This window comes from Phoca vitulina, unplaced genomic scaffold, assembly GCF_004348235.1.
Source record: "Phoca vitulina isolate PV1807 unplaced genomic scaffold, GSC_HSeal_1.0 scaffold18, whole genome shotgun sequence".
Taxonomy (NCBI): Eukaryota; Metazoa; Chordata; class Mammalia; order Carnivora; family Phocidae; genus Phoca; species Phoca vitulina.
This window is the reverse complement of record NW_022589721.1, coordinates 34642759-34658282: the sequence shown is the minus strand read 5'-3', so window position 1 is coordinate 34658282 and position 15524 is coordinate 34642759. Positions and strand designations below refer to the sequence as shown.

The 15524-nt window shown below is 68.3% G+C and overlaps 1 protein-coding gene across 25 annotated transcripts in view; it reads left to right on the top strand.

Moving 5' to 3' along the window:
* The window catches only part of PLEC (plectin), a 57262-nt gene extending 42724 nt beyond the window's left edge, over window positions 1-14538 (top strand). For all 25 annotated transcript variants that reach the window (XM_032415506.1, XM_032415502.1, XM_032415504.1 and 22 more), the window contains 9 exons: window positions 128-285; window positions 399-577; window positions 1622-1760; window positions 1850-2206; window positions 2292-2375; window positions 2535-2639; window positions 2739-2837; window positions 3741-7121; window positions 7201-14538. In XM_032415506.1, coding sequence (XP_032271397.1) covers window positions 128-285; window positions 399-577; window positions 1622-1760; window positions 1850-2206; window positions 2292-2375; window positions 2535-2639; window positions 2739-2837; window positions 3741-7121; window positions 7201-13419 — 10721 coding nt within the window. In that variant the 3' untranslated portion in view covers window positions 13420-14538. The remainder of the gene's footprint in view (window positions 1-127; window positions 286-398; window positions 578-1621; window positions 1761-1849; window positions 2207-2291; window positions 2376-2534; window positions 2640-2738; window positions 2838-3740; window positions 7122-7200) is intronic.
* The last annotated feature ends 986 nt before the right edge of the window (window positions 14539-15524 follow it).

Below are 15524 nucleotides of genomic sequence, written 5' to 3'. Positions count from 1 at the left end.
AGGCAGGCCCCGGGGGGGGGGGTCAGCGGGTGGGGGGGGCAGCAGCGGGCAGGCCGGGGGGGGGGGGGGCCCTGGGCAGGCCGGGGGGGCGGCGGTGGGCGGCCCCGTGAGCAGGATGTGTTTGCAGGTGCGCAGGAGGAGTCCCGCTGTCAGCGATGCATCTCCGAGCTCAAGGACATCCGGCTGCAGCTGGAGGCCTGCGAGACCCGCACCGTGCATCGCCTGCGACTGCCGCTAGAGAAAGAGCCTGCGCGGGAGTGTGCGCAGCGCATTGCCGAACAGCAGGCAGGCACCCGCCCGGCCCCGCCGCCCTCCCCGGCCCGCCCTCCCCAGCCTTCCTGGGGTGCTGGGTGCGGGGCTCCCGAAGTAAGCTTGTCTGCTACTCGGTTTCTCCTCAGAAAGCACAAGCTGAGGTGGAGGGGCTGGGCAAGGGTGTCGCCCGGCTCTCTGCCGAGGCCGAGAAGGTCCTGGCCCTGCCCGAGCCGTCACCCGCTGCCCCGACTCTGCGCTCAGAGCTGGAGCTGACCCTGGGCAAGCTGGAGCAGGTCCGCAGCCTGTCTGCCATCTACCTGGAGAAGTGAGTGCACCTGCGGGTGGCCGGGGAGCCGCGACGGTGGGAAGGTTCTGAGCGGAGGGGGGCCTGACCGCTGTGTGCTGGTGGAGGACAGGCTGATGGGGGCCAGGAGGAGGGGTCTGCTGAGCGGTCTGGCCAAGAGGTGGGTGTGGACCGGGGTGGTGGTTGTGGATGTGGCCAGAGGGGTCAGCCCTGATGTGCCCTGAAGGCGGGAGGATTGCCTGGGGTGTGCAGGCAGGGGAAGGAGACCGAGGAGGAGCTGGGTGAGGAACACCAGAAGGGGGGGTGGCCCCTGGCCAGTGAGGTTCAGACAAGGGGCTTGGCCGGGGTTGCGGGGGCACTTCTTGGTGGAGAGTGGGCATGAGGAGCTGCAGGGGGCAGGCAGGCGGTAGGGCAGGGGATGAGCAGACCTGAGGCTGAGGTCTTTTCGGGGGGCCAGCAATCCCCCCCCCACCAGTCCGTGCTTGTTTCCATGTGTCCCTGGGGAAATGCAACCCTTCCCAGGCCCCTTCCTCTGCGGGCCCGTTGCCAACCACCTACGGCACGTACGTTCCAGCATGTACGTTCATGTGGTTCAGACTCTTTTGGAAGGATTGTGTGCCATTCTCCACCCTTTCTCTCAGTCTCATCACCGACTGGGCTCTGAGGGCCCACGGTTCTTCTGTAATGTCTGGGTGTAAACAGCACATCCAAGTGTTAGTCATGTTTTCTTTACAAAGCCAGGTATGTCAGGAATGTCATCATCTGGTTTATGGTGTCACCGCTTACCCAGTCTTGGGCCTGGAAGACTGAGAGCTTCTCCCAGGCTCCGGGGGTGGCAGACTGGGGATCTCTTCTGCTGTTTCTCTGGACAGCACAGCTGTCTCCAGGACTCAGTCCAGAGCTGAAGTGTCCCTGGATCCCAGAGGTCCCCAACCACCCTCTCCCCGAGGCTTCTGTTCTCCCTGACGCCCGTGACCGCAGGGATCAGCTGACCACCAGGGTTCTGGTTCCTTGCATGGGACTTGGTGTCGCTCACCCCCGTGCTGAGTCCTGTTCTCCCTGCAGGCTCAAGACCATCAGTCTGGTGATCCGCAGCACACAGGGGGCGGAGGAAGTGCTCAAGGCATACGAGGAGCAGCTCAAGGAGGCCCAGGCCGTGCCTGCCACCCTCCCAGAGCTTGAGGCCACCAAGGCTGCATTGAAGGTACTGAGGGGCCGGGGCCTCGCCATGAGGGCGGGGGCTCGGGGGTCAGAGGCGGGGCCCTGGGGCTGAGACCGCACCTGCCTCTGCAGAAACTCCGGGTCCAGGCAGAAGCACAGCAGCCCGTGTTTGACGCCCTGCGGGACGAGCTGCGGGGGGCTCAGGAGGTGGGCGAGCGGCTGCAGCGGCAGCACGGCGAGCGGGACGTGGACGTGGAACGCTGGCGCGAGCGGGTTGCCCCGCTGCTGGAGCGCTGGCAGGCCGTGCTGGCCCAGACGGACGTGAGACAGCGCGAGCTCGAACAGCTGGGCCGCCAGCTTCGTTACTACCGTGAGAGCGCGGACCCGCTGGACGCCTGGCTGCAGGACGCCAAGCAGCGGCAGGAGCAGATCCAGGCCGTGCCTCTGGCCGACAGCCAGGCCGTGCGGGAGCAGCTGCGGCAGGAGAAGGTGGGTGCGGGCTGGGCCCCGGGCGGGTGGAAGGGGCGGCGGAGGGGGCGCGCCCTGTGGCCGCTGACCGCCCTCCCCCCCCCAGGCCCTGCTGGAGGAAATCGAGCGGCAAAGGGAGAAGGTGGAGGAGTGCCAACGCCTCGCGAAGCAGTACATCAACGCCATCAAGGTGAGGCTTCCGGGCTTCCTGCTACCCTCGTGGAGGCTGGCCTCTCTCCTCGAGAGGAGGTGCCCCCGAGCCCAGGCCACCGTGTTGAAAGCCTGGGGCACGTTCAGGCGCAGGGTGAGGGGGGCGCAAAGCTGGTGACTGACTGTCGTGTCTTCACAGGACTACGAGCTCCAGCTGGTCACGTACAAGGCACAGCTGGAACCGGTGGCCTCCCCAGCCAAGAAGCCCAAGGTCCAGTCTGGGTCTGAGAGCATCATCCAGGAGGTAGGGCCGGGGGTGGGGCTGCTGGGCTGCGTGGGCTGCGTGGGCCCTAGGGCTCAAGGCAGGCCTGACCCTGGCTGCCTCCTCCCTCCCACCCCCCAGTACGTAGACCTGCGCACAAGGTACAGCGAGCTGACCACACTCACAAGTCAGTACATCAAGTTCATCAGCGAGACTCTGCGGCGCATGGAGGAGGAGGAGGTATGGCCTGCTGGGGGTGGGAGTGTCGTCCTCCTGCCCACCCCGCCCCCGAGATGCCGCCCCTGGGAACCTGTCTGAGACCACTGAGTCCAGCTCCGCCCCCTCCCCTGCAGCACGGGCTGCCCCACCTTGGCCTGGCGCTGCACTGCTCTCCCCAGGGTGGCTGGCACCTCCTCTTTCTCCTCTGTTGGCACGTGCCGCAACCAGGTGTCCTCCTGGCTCCTCGTGTGTTCCTCCTTGGGTTTCCATGCAGCCTCTCCGCTCGGCCACTTGCTCTGGAAGAGCTGAGGAGTAGGAGATCATGGGGGCTGGGGAGGGAGGGTCCCAGGTGGCTCCCTGTCCTGTTCCTCCTGCTTCCTGGTGGGCTCGCCGTCTGGCCTACCTGCGGCCTCCTCTCTGCAGGGCTTGCAGTCCCTCGGGGCTGCACTGCTGCCTCACGCTGGATGCCCCGCCCCGCCCCGCCGGGCTGCAGGAACGGGCCTAGGCCAGGGAGAGGGGTCCTGTGGCCAGAGCCAGGCCAGCAGGTGCCCAGCGGGGCTCAGGCAGGGCTGGGTGGTGGGCGCGGCTCGCACGCCCTGCAAACTGCCTGCTTTGCTCTCTCTCTCTCTCCCTGTCCGTCTGTCTCCATGGCCTGTCTGCGGGAAGAGGGGAGGACGCCTGGGCCTCCTTCCCCAGGCTGGTGAGCACGGTGGGGCCAGGCTGCGCTCGCTGCCCTGAGTGCCCTGGGCGGGTGCACGCTGTCTCCTTCGGCCGGGCTGTGACCTCTGTCGTTCCCCGCCCCCGTCCCCTGCCCCGTGCTGTCGGAGTGAACTGTGGTGGTGCCGTGTCCTGTGCGTGCCCGGCGGCCCGCTCCGCGCTCACTGCTCTCTCCGGTTCTCTCCCCCCACCCGGCCGTGGCCACAGAGGCTGGCTGAGCAGCAGCGGGCAGAGGAGCGGGAGCGGCTGGCCCAGGTGGAGGCCGCGCTGGAGAAGCAGCGGCAGCTGGCCGAGGCGCACGCCCAGGCAAAGGCGCAGGCCGAGCGTGAGGCCCAGGAGCTGCAGCAGCGCATGCAGGAGGAGGTGGCCCGGCGGGAGGAGGCGGCGGTGGACGCGCAGCAGCAGAAGCGGAGCATTCAGGAGGAGCTGCAGCACTTGCGGCAGAGCTCGGAGGCGGAGATCCAGGCGAAGGCCCGACAGGTGGAGGCGGCCGAACGCAGCCGGCTGCGCATCGAGGAGGAGATCCGCGTGGTGCGGCTGCAGCTGGAGGCTACCGAGCGCCAGCGCGGCGGGGCGGAGGGCGAGCTGCAGGCCCTGCGCGCGCGGGCTGAGGAGGCCGAGGCACAGAAGCGCCAGGCGCAGGAGGAGGCAGAGCGCTTGCGGCGGCAGGTGCAGGACGAGAGCCAGCGCAAGCGACAGGCGGAGGCCGAGCTGGCCCTGCGCGTCAAGGCGGAGGCCGAGGCGGCCCGGGAAAAGCAGCGGGCCCTGCAGGCGCTGGAGGAGCTGCAGCTCCAGGCGGAGGAGGCGGAGCGGCGCCTCCGGCAGGCGGAGGCCGAGCGGGCGCGCCAGGTGCAGGTGGCCCTGGAGACGGCGCAGCGCAGCGCCGAGGTGGAGCTGCAGAGCAAGCGCGCCTCGTTCGCGGAGAAGACGGCGCAGCTGGAGCGCACGCTGCAGGAAGAGCACGTGGCGGTGGCGCAGCTGCGGGAGGAGGCCGTGCGGCAGGCGCAGCGGCAGGCCGAGGCGGAGCGCGCCCGGGAGGAGGCCGAGCGGGAGCTGGAGCGCTGGCGGCTGAAGGCCAACGAGGCACTGCGCCTGCGCCTGCAGGCCGAGGAGGTGGCGCAGCAGAAGAGCCTCGCGCAGGCGGAGGCGGAGCAGCAGAAGGAGGCGGCGGAGCGCGAGGCCCGGCGCCGCGGCAAGGCGGAGGAGCAGGCCGTGCGGCAGCGGGAGCTGGCCGAGCAGGAGCTGGAGAAGCAGCGGCAGCTGGCGGAGGGCACCGCCCAGCAGCGCCTGGCGGCGGAGCAGGAGCTGATCCGGCTGCGGGCCGGCACGGAGCAGGGGGAGCAGCAGCGGCAGCTCCTGGAGGAGGCGCTGGCCCGGCTGCAGCGCGAGGCAGACGCGGCTGCGCAGAAGCGCCAGGAGCTGGAGGCGGAGCTGGCGACGGTGCGCGCGGAGATGGAGGTGCTGCTGGCCAGCAAGGCGCGCGCCGAGGAGGAGTCGCGCTCCACCAGCGAGAAGTCCAAGCAGAGGCTGGAGGCCGAGGCCAGCCGCTTCCGCGAGCTGGCCGAGGAGGCCGCTCGCCTGCGCGCCCTGGCCGAGGAGACCAAGCGGCAGCGGCAGCTGGCTGAGGAGGACGCGGCGCGGCAGCGGGCCGAGGCGGAGCGGGTGCTGGCCGAGAAGCTGGCCGCCATCAGTGAGGCCACGCGGCTCAAGACCGAGGCGGAGATCGCGCTCAAGGAGAAGGAGGCGGAGAACGAGCGTCTGCGGCGGCTGGCGGAGGACGAGGCCTTCCAGCGGCGGCGGCTGGAGGAGCAGGCGGCCCAGCACAAGGCGGACATCGAGGAGCGGCTGATGCAGCTGCGTAAGGCGTCCGACAACGAGCTGGAGCGGCAGAAGGGGCTGGTGGAGGACACGCTGCGGCAGCGGCGGCAGGTGGAGGAGGAGATCCTGGCCCTCAAGGCGAGCTTCGAGAAGGCGGCCGCCGGCAAGGCGGAGCTGGAGCTGGAGCTGGGGCGCATCCGCAGCAGTGCCGAGGACACGCTGCGCAGCAAGGAGCAGGCTGAGCGGGAGGCTGCGCGGCAGCGGCAGCTGGCGGCCGAGGAGGAGCTGCGGCGCCGCGAGGCTGAGGAGCGTGTGCAGAAGAGCCTGGTGGCGGAGGAGGAGGCCGCGCGGCAGCGCAAGTTGGCGCTGGAGGAGGTGGAGCGGCTCAAGGCCAAGGTGGAGGAGGCGCGGCGCCTGCGCGAGCGGGCGGAGCAGGAGTCGGCGCGGCAGCTGCAGCTGGCGCAGGAGGCCGCCCAGAAGCGGCTGCAGGCGGAGGAGAAGGCGCATGCCTTTGCGGTGCAGCGGAAGGAGCAGGAGCTGCAGCAGACGCTCCAGCAGGAGCAGAGCGTGCTGGAGCGGCTGCGCGGCGAGGCAGAGGCCGCACGGCGGGCGGCCGAGGAGGCGGAGGAGGCCCGGGAGCGCGCCGAGCTGGAGGCGGCTCAGTCCCGGCAGCAGGTGGAAGAGGCCGAGCGGCTGAAGCAGTTGGCGGAAGAGCAGGCGCGGGCCCGGGCGCAGGCGCAGGCCGCTGCGGAGAAGCTGCGCAAGGAGGCGGAGCAGGAGGCGGCCCGACGGGCGCAGGCCGAGCAGGCGGCCCTGAAGCAGAAGCAGGCGGCCGACGCCGAGATGGAAAAGCACAAGAAGTTTGCGGAGCAGACGCTGCGGCAGAAGGCGCAGGTGGAGCAGGAACTGACCGCCCTGCGGCTGCAGCTGGAGGAGACTGACCACCAGAAGGGCATCTTGGACGAGGAGCTGCAGCGGCTCAAGGCGGAGGTGACGGAGGCAGCCCGGCAGCGCAGCCAGGTGGAGGAGGAGCTCTTCTCCGTGCGCGTGCAGATGGAGGAGCTGAGCAAGCTCAAGGCGCGCATCGAGGCGGAGAACCGCGCGCTCATCCTGCGTGACAAGGACAACACCCAGCGCTTCCTGCAGGAGGAGGCCGAGAAGATGAAGCAGGTTGCGGAGGAGGCGGCCCGGCTGAGCGTGGCGGCCCAGGAGGCGGCCCGGCTGCGGCAGCTGGCCGAGGAGGACCTGGCGCAACAGCGGGCCTTGGCCGAAAAGATGCTCAAGGAGAAGATGCAGGCGGTGCAAGAGGCCACGCGCCTCCAAGCCGAGGCGGAGCTGCTGCAGCAGCAGAAGGAGCTCGCGCAGGAGCAGGCGCGGCAGCTGCAGGAGGACAAGGAGCAGATGGCGCAGCAGCTGGCGCAGGAGACGCAGGGCTTCCAGCGGACTCTGGAGCTGGAGCGGCAGCGGCAGCTGGAGATGAGCGCGGAGGCCGAGCGCCTGAAGCTCCGCGTGGCCGAGCTGAGCCAGGCGCAGGCCCGTGCCGAGGAGGATGCCCAGCGCTTCCGCAGACAGGCCGAGGAGATCGGCGAGAAGCTGCACCGCACCGAGCTCGCCACGCAGGAGAAGGTGACGCTGGTGCACACACTTGAGGTCCAGCGGCAGCAGAGTGACCATGACGCCGAGCGCCTCCGAGCGGCCATTGCTGAGCTGGAGCGTGAGAAGGAGAAGCTCCAGGAGGAGGCCTCGCTGCTGCAGCAGAAGTCCGAGGAGGTACCGGCCCGCCCTCCCCGAGCAGGTGGGTGGGCCCAGGGGGCCGCGGCGTCCCTGACCATCCCCTCCCTCTCTCCAGATGCAGGTGGTGCAACAGGAGCAGCTGCTGCAGGAGACGCGGGCGCTGCAGCAGAGCTTCCTGTCGGAGAAGGACCGCCTGCTGCAGCGGGAGCAGTGCATCGAGCAGGAGAAGGCCAAGCTGGAGCAGCTGTTCCAGGACGAGGTGGCCAAGGCGCAGCAGCTGCGCGAGGAGCAGCAGCGGCAGCAGCAGCAGATGGCGCAGGAGCGGCAGCGGCTGGTGGCCAGCATGGAGGAGGCCCTGCAGCGCCAGCGCGACGCGGAGGAGGGCGTGCGGCGCAAGCAGGAGGAGCTGCAGCAGCTGCAGCAGCAGCGGCAGCAGCAGGAGAAGCTGCTGGCCGAGGAGAACCGGCGGCTGCGCGAGCGGCTGCAGCGCCTGGAGGAGGAGCACCGGGCCGCGGTGGCGCAGTCCGAGGAGATCGCCGCCTCGCAGGCCGTGGCCGCCAAAGCCCTGCCCAACGGCCGGGACGCGCCTGACGGCCCGGCCGTGGAGGTGGAGAGCGAGCACGCGTTTGACGGGCTACGGCGGAAGGTGCCGGCCCAGCGGCTGCAGGAGGTCGGCGTCCTGAGCTCGGAGGAGCTGCAGCGGCTGGCCGAGGGCCGCACAACGGTGGCTGAGCTTGCCCAGCGGGAGGACGTGCGCCGGTACCTGCAGGGCCGCAGCGGCATCGCCGGGCTGCTGCTGAAGCCCACCAACGAGAAGCTGAGCGTCTATGCGGCCCTCCAGCGGCAGCTGCTGAGCCCGGGCACGGCGCTCATCCTGCTCGAGGCTCAGGCCGCCTCCGGCTTCCTCCTGGACCCCGTGCGGAATCGGCGGCTGACTGTCAACGAGGCTGTGAAGGAAGGCGTGGTGGGTCCTGAGCTGCACCACAAGCTGCTGTCGGCCGAGCGCGCTGTCACCGGCTACAAGGACCCCTACACCGGGGAGCAGATCTCCCTCTTCCAGGCCATGAAGAAGGACCTCGTCGTCCGCGACCACGGCATCCGCCTGCTGGAGGCCCAGATCGCCACGGGCGGCATCATCGACCCCGTGCACAGCCACCGCGTGCCCGTGGACGTGGCCTACCAGCGCGGCTACTTCGACGAGGAGATGAGCCGCGTCCTGGCGGACCCGAGCGACGACACCAAGGGCTTCTTCGACCCCAACACGCACGAGAACCTCACGTACCTGCAGCTGCTGGAGCGCTGTGTGGAGGACCCCGAGACGGGCCTGCGCCTGCTGCCTCTCACCGACCAGGCCGCCAGGGGCGGTGAGCTGGTCTACACAGACTCGGAGGCTCGGGACGTGTTCGAGAAAGCCACCGTGTCAGCGCCATTCGGCAAGTTCCGGGGCAGGACGGTGACCATCTGGGAGCTCATCAACTCCGAGTACTTCACGGCAGAGCAGCGGCGGGACCTGCTGCGGCAGTTTCGCACGGGCAAGGTCACCGTGGAGAAGATCATCAAGATCGTCATCACCGTGGTGGAGGAGCATGAGCAGAAGGACCAGCTCTGCTTCGAGGGCCTGCGCGCCCTGGTGCCCGCCGCCGAGCTGCTGGAGAGCGGGGTCATCGACCGTGACCTCTACCACCAGCTGCAGCGGGGCGAGCGCTCAGTGCGAGAGGTGGCGGAGGTGGGTGCCGTGCGGCGGGCTCTGCGGGGCGCCAATGTCATCGCAGGGGTGTGGCTGGAGGAGGCGGGGCAGAAGCTGAGCATCTACGAGGCCCTGAAGAAAGATCTCCTGCCTCCAGAGGCGGCCGTGGCTCTCCTGGAGGCCCAGGCCGGCACCGGCCACATCATTGACCCCGCCACGAGTGCCCGGCTCACCGTGGACGAGGCGGTGCGTGCCGGCCTGGTGGGGCCTGAGTTGCACGAGAAGTTGCTGTCGGCCGAGAAGGCCGTCACCGGCTACAAGGACCCCTACTCGGGGCAGAGCGTCTCCCTGTTCCAGGCCCTGAAGAAGGGCCTCATCCCAAGGGAGCAGGGTCTGCGTCTGCTCGATGCCCAGCTGTCCACAGGTGGCATCGTGGACCCGAGCAAGAGCCACCGTGTGCCCGTGGACGTGGCCTGTGCCCGCGGCTACCTGGACGAGGAGACCAGCCGAGCCCTGTCGGCCCCCAGAGATGAAGCCAAGACTTACTGTGACCCTGGGTCGCAGGAGCCGGTCACCTACGGCCAGCTCCAACAGCAGTGCCGGCCCGACCAGCTGACGGGGCTGAGCCTGCTGCCGCTGTCGGAGAAGGCCGCCCAGGCCCGGCGCGAGGGGCTCTGCTCTGAGCTGCAGGCCCGTGAGACCTTTCAGAAGACTGCCGTGGAGGTACCTGTGGGCAGCTTCAAGGGCAGGACGGTGACGGTGTGGGAGCTGCTTAGCTCCGAGTACTTCACGGTGGAGCAGAGAGAGGAGCTGCTGCGGCAGTTTCGGACGGGCACGGTCACCGTGGAGAAGATCATCAAGATCCTCATCACCATCGTGGAAGAGGTTGAGACCGTGCGGCAGGAGAGGCTGTCTTTCAGTGGCCTCCGCACCCCGGTGCCAGCCAGCGAGCTCGTGGCCTCCGGGGTCCTCAGCAGGACCCAGTTCGAGCAGCTCAAGGACGGCAAGATCTCGGTGAAGGAGCTGTCGGAGCTGAGCTCTGTGCAGACCCTGCTGCAGGGCGGCGGGTGCCTGGCCGGCATCTACCTTGAGGACTCCAAGGAGAAGGTGACCATCTACCAGGCCATGCAGCGAGGCCTGCTCAGGCCCAGCACGGCCACTCTCCTGCTCGAGGCCCAGGCGGCCACCGGCTTTCTCGTGGACCCTGTGCGGAACCAGCGCTTGTATGTCCACGAGGCTGTGAAGGCAGGTGTCGTGGGCCCCGAGCTGCACGAGAAGCTGCTGTCGGCCGAGAAGGCCGTCACCGGCTACAAGGACCCCTACTCGGGCAGCACCATCTCCCTCTTCCAGGCCATGAAGAAGGGCCTGGTCCTTAGGGACCATGGCATCCGCCTGCTGGAGGCCCAGATCGCCACGGGCGGCATCATCGACCCCGTGCACAGCCACCGGCTGCCCTTGGACGTGGCCTACCAGCGTGGCTACTTCGACGAGGAGATGAACCGTGTCCTGGCGGACCCGAGCGACGACACCAAGGGCTTCTTCGACCCCAACACGCACGAGAACCTCACGTACCTGCAGCTGCTGGAGCGCTGTGTGGAGGACCCCGAGACGGGGCTGCGCCTGCTGCCCCTCAAAGGCTCCGAGAAGGCAGAGGTGGTGGAGACCACACAGCTGTACACCGAGGAGGAGACCCGCAGAGCGTTCGAGGAGACGCAGATAGAGATCCCCGGCAGCGGCGGCCGCAGCGGCTCCACTATGTCCTTGTGGGAGGTGATGCAGTCGGACCTGATCCCAGAGGAGCAGCGCACCCGGCTCATGGCTGACTTCCAGGCCGGCCGGGTGACCAAGGAGCGCATGATCATCATCATCATCGAGATCATCGAGAAGACCGAGGTCGTGCGCCAGCAGAACCTGGCTTCCTACGACTACATCCGCCGCCGCCTCACCGCCGAGGACCTCTACGAGGCCCGGATCATCTCCCGCGAGACATATAGTCTCCTCCGGGAGGGCACCAAGAGCTTCCGAGAGGTGCTGGAGGAGGAGGCGGCCTCGCGCTACCTCTACGGCACGGGCTGCGTGGCCGGAGTCTACCTGCCGGGCTCTAGGCAGACGCTCACCATCTACCAGGCCCTCAAGAAGGGACTGCTGAGCGCCGAGGTGGCCCGCTTACTGCTGGAGGCACAGGCGGCCACGGGCTTCCTCCTGGAGCCCGTGAAGGGCGAGCGGCTGACCGTGGACGAAGCCGTGCGGAAGGGCCTGGTGGGCCCCGAGCTGCACGACCGGCTGCTCTCGGCGGAGCGGGCTGTGACCGGTTATCGTGACCCCTATACGGAGCAGACGATCTCGCTCTTCCAGGCCATGAAGAAGGACCTGATCCCCGAGGAGGAGGCCCTGCGGCTGCTGGACGCCCAGCTGGCCACGGGCGGCATCGTGGACCCGCGCCTGGGCTTCCGTCTCCCCCTGGAGGTGGCCTACCAGCGTGGCTACCTCCACAAGGACACGTATGACCGGCTGTCGGAGCCCAGCGAGGTGCGCAGCTACCTGGACCCCTGCACGGACGAGCGTCTCAGCTACACGCAGCTGCTCCGGAGGTGCCGCCCCCACGAGGCCAGCGGCCAGCGCCTCCTGCCCCTCTCAGACGCCCGCAAGCTGACCTTCCGCGGCCTGCGCAAGCAGGTCACGGTGGAAGAGCTGGTGCGCTCGCAGGTCATGGACGAGGCTACGGCTCTGCGGCTGCAGGAGGGCCTGGCCTCCGTGGAGGAGGTCACCCAGAACCTGCAGAAGTTCCTCGAGGGCACTAGCTGCATTGCCGGCGTCTTCGTGGATGCCACCAAGGAGCGGCTGTCGGTGTACCAGGCCATGAAGAAAGGCATCATCCGCCCCGGCACGGCCTTCGAGCTCCTGGAAGCACAGGCGGCCACCGGCTACGTCATCGACCCCATCAAGGGGCTCAAGCTGACCGTGGAGGAGGCCGTGCGCATGGGCATCGTGGGCCCTGAGTTCAAGGACAAACTGCTGTCGGCCGAGCGCGCCGTCACCGGCTACAAGGATCCCTACTCCGGGAAGCTCATCTCCCTCTTCCAGGCCATGAAGAAGGGCCTGATCCTGAAGGACCACGGCATCCGCCTGCTGGAGGCCCAGATCGCCACGGGCGGCATCATCGACCCCGAGGAGAGCCACCGGCTGCCTGTGGAGGTGGCCTACAAGCGCGGCCTCTTCGACGAGGAGATGAACGAGATCCTGACGGACCCGAGCGACGACACCAAGGGTTTCTTCGACCCCAACACGGAGGAGAATCTCACGTACCTGCAGCTGATGGAGCGCTGCATCACGGACCCCCAGACGGGCCTGTGCCTGCTGCCCTTGAAGGAGAGGAAGCGGGAGCGGAAGACGTCCTCCAAGTCCTCGGTGCGCAAGCGCCGTGTGGTGATCGTGGACCCGGAGACGGGCAAGGAGATGTCTGTGTACGAGGCCTACCGCAAGGGCCTCATCGACCACCAGACGTACCTGGAGCTGTCCGAGCAGGAGTGCGAGTGGGAGGAGATCACCATCTCCTCCTCGGACGGCGTGGTCAAGTCCATGATCATCGACCGCCGCTCGGGCCGCCAGTACGACATCGACGAGGCCATTGCCAGGAGCCTGATCGACCGCTCGGCACTGGACCAGTACCGCGCCGGCACGCTCTCCATCACGGAGTTCGCAGACATGCTCTCGGGCAACGCCGGCGGCTTCCGCTCCCGCTCGTCCTCCGTGGGGTCCTCCTCGTCCTACCCCATCAGCCCTGCAGCCTCCAGGACCCAGGGGACCTCCTGGTCGGACCCCACGGAGGAGACGGGCCCTGTGGCCGGCATCCTGGACACGGAGACTCTGGAGAAGGTATCCATCACAGAGGCCATGCACCGCAACCTGGTGGACAATATCACGGGGCAGCGGCTGCTGGAGGCCCAGGCCTGCACGGGGGGCATCATCGACCCCAGCACCGGCGAGCGCTTCCCCGTCACAGACGCTGTCAACAAGGGCCTGGTGGACAAGATCATGGTGGACCGCATCAACCTGGCTCAGAAAGCCTTCTGCGGCTTCGAGGACCCGCGCACCAAGACCAAGATGTCGGCCGCTCAGGCCCTGAAGAAGGGCTGGCTCTATTACGAGGCGGGCCAGCGGTTCCTGGAGGTGCAGTACCTGACCGGCGGCCTGATCGAGCCCGATGCCGCAGGCCGCGTGCCCCTGGATGAGGCCCTGCAGCGCGGCATGGTGGACGCCCGGACCGCCCAGAAGCTGCGAGACGTGGGCGCCTACTCCAAGTACCTCACCTGCCCCAAGACCAAGCTCAAGATCTCCTACAAGGACGCACTGGACCGCAGCATGGTGGAGGAGGGCACGGGGCTGCGGCTGCTGGAGGCGGCTGCCCAGTCCAGCAAGGGCTACTACAGCCCCTACAGCGTCAGTGGCTCGGGCTCCACGGCCGGTTCGCGCTCTGGCTCGCGCACCGGCTCTCGGGCTGGCTCCCGCCGAGGGAGCTTCGACGCCACCAGCTCTGGCTTCTCCATGACCTTCTCTTCGTCCTCCTACTCTTCCTCGGGCTACGGCCGCCGCTACGCCTCAGGGCCTGCGTCCTCCCTGGGGGGCCCCGAGTCTGCAGTGGCCTGATCCGCTGCCCGTGCCCTGCCCTCCCGCTCTGCATGTGGCCAGGTTCCCCGCCCGGGCGTTGGGGTCTTTCATGTCTAAAGGTGTCTTCCTCCCAAGCGGTGCCTAAAGTTTAACCAAAAAAAAACCAGACTAACGTGTTAATATCTGTTTGCTGTCCAGACAGCCTGTGTCTTGGGGGATGGGGCCGGTCCAGCCTCTCGGACCACCTCATCCTGCAGGCCTCCCTGCTCCTGTCTACCTGCCACTCCCCACAGCCAGGTGCCTTGGAGGGTCCCGAGCCAGGCCCCCAGCCCAGCCCTCCTCTGTCTTCAGGGAGGGTCTTCTCTGGGCCGGGTTCCCCCAGCCGTGCTCGCTGGGCTCCCTGACACCCAACCACCAGTCCTAGCTGCTCGGGGAAGCAGGGGTGGGCCCCCATCACGAGCAGAGCCCTCAGGACCAGCTTTCTTTCCTGTTTCCAGGACTGACTTCCGCGTTCAGCGGGCCTTGCTGAGGAGGGCGGGGGGTCCTGGGTCAGCCATCTCTTCCAGCCTGCCTGGAGAAGCGCCTTCCCCACGGGAAGATGAGGGCCCAGTCTACAGAGCCAGCTGGTCCCTGCCACGTTGCGGACTCTGCCCCCAGCCCCCAGCCCCTGACACTCTGCCAAGACCCCAGGCCTCTGGCTTCTGCCTTCCAGCCTCAGCCCCCTAGTAAGTGCCTTCAGTGTCCTCCCTCCCACCCCAGGCCCCGAGGACCCAGATCTGGGGTGGGAGGTAGACCCTCTGGTGAGACTCCCCATGGCCCAGCTCTCGGGCACGCCAGCCCCGGGCCAGGCCGGGCGTGGCTGGGGCTTCTTCAGGGCTCTGCTCCCCGGTGGCCCAGCCTGGGTGCTTCCTGCCTGTCTCTTCAAGGGAGACTGCTCCCTCTGTTCGGCCCCGGGGATGGGCCGCCCAGCCCAGGGCCAGCCCCTCCTGTCCCACCTTGGTGCCCCCGCTCCCCCGCCTCCACCCTCTAAGCTTTGCATGTTTCACTAACCCAGGCAGGCGGCGGGTGGAGGTGCCAGGCTTCCGGCTGCCTCCGTGAGGGCAGAACACTAACCCGACCATGGGTGGGCCAGCAGTGCTCACCCCAATAAAAGCAATTCCAACCTTCCTGTGCGTTGTGCCTTGCTTGTTTGTTCTGGGGTCCGGTGTGCATTGGGGTCGGGTGGAGGCTGCCACCTGAGGCTCGGAGCTTGGCCAGGGGCAGAGGAGCAGGGCCTCGGGGAGGATGCTGGCCTGAGGCTGCATGTCTCAGGGAAGAGAGAGCCAGACTGAGCAGCGGCCTGGTGGAGGCCAGCCCGCTGAGGCCTGCTCCGGGAGGGCCCTCAGCCCCTGCCGCTGGTCCGGCCGCCTCCTGACACTCTGCCAGGCCCCTAAGGCTCCGTTCACGGCTGCAGCTTACCTCTGAGGTCGGGGCTCCATGCTCCCGTATCAGCTCACTTTGGCTGCGCCCCCCCGGGGCCCGTCGTTTGGAGGGAGCAGCGTGACCGCCCAGCTAAGTTGGTTCCTGTTGGCGAAGGGTAACGCTCCAGAGGCGGACGCAGTCGTGCGTTTCAGCAGCTGGGCCTCTGCTGCAGTCTGTCCCCCCTGTCCCTCCAGACCCACACAGCGGCCCTCACGCCTGCTGGAGCCCAGCCTCCTGGGTTCTTCCTGGGAAAACCTACGAGAGCAAGGTTGAGTGGGGCCAACTACAGCCCCACTGGGCCACTGGCCCTGAGGCTGTGACCAATGCTCATCTGCCTGCTTTGCCCAGAGTGGGGGCAGCTGACCGAGACCCCTGTCCCTGGGGGTCTGAATCCTGGTGCCCGGGTCCTTGTCAGGCTCTGCTCTTCCAGTTACAACAGGGCTGTGGAAATACCAGATGCCATGACAGGGCCGTCCCTGGTGCGGTGGCCCCCCTTGACTGCTAGGCTCCTGCAAGGAGCTGCTGTGGCCAGGTGGCAGCCACAGTGAGCCAAGTGAGTGGGACACTTGTCACTGCTCTGGGTGGCGGTTCCCGGGCGCTGACCCTCCTGGGAGCCGGGACTGACGGTTTCTCACAGCCTACTGTCGCAGGCCCGAGAAGTGCGCAGGCCCCGGTGGGTCCCT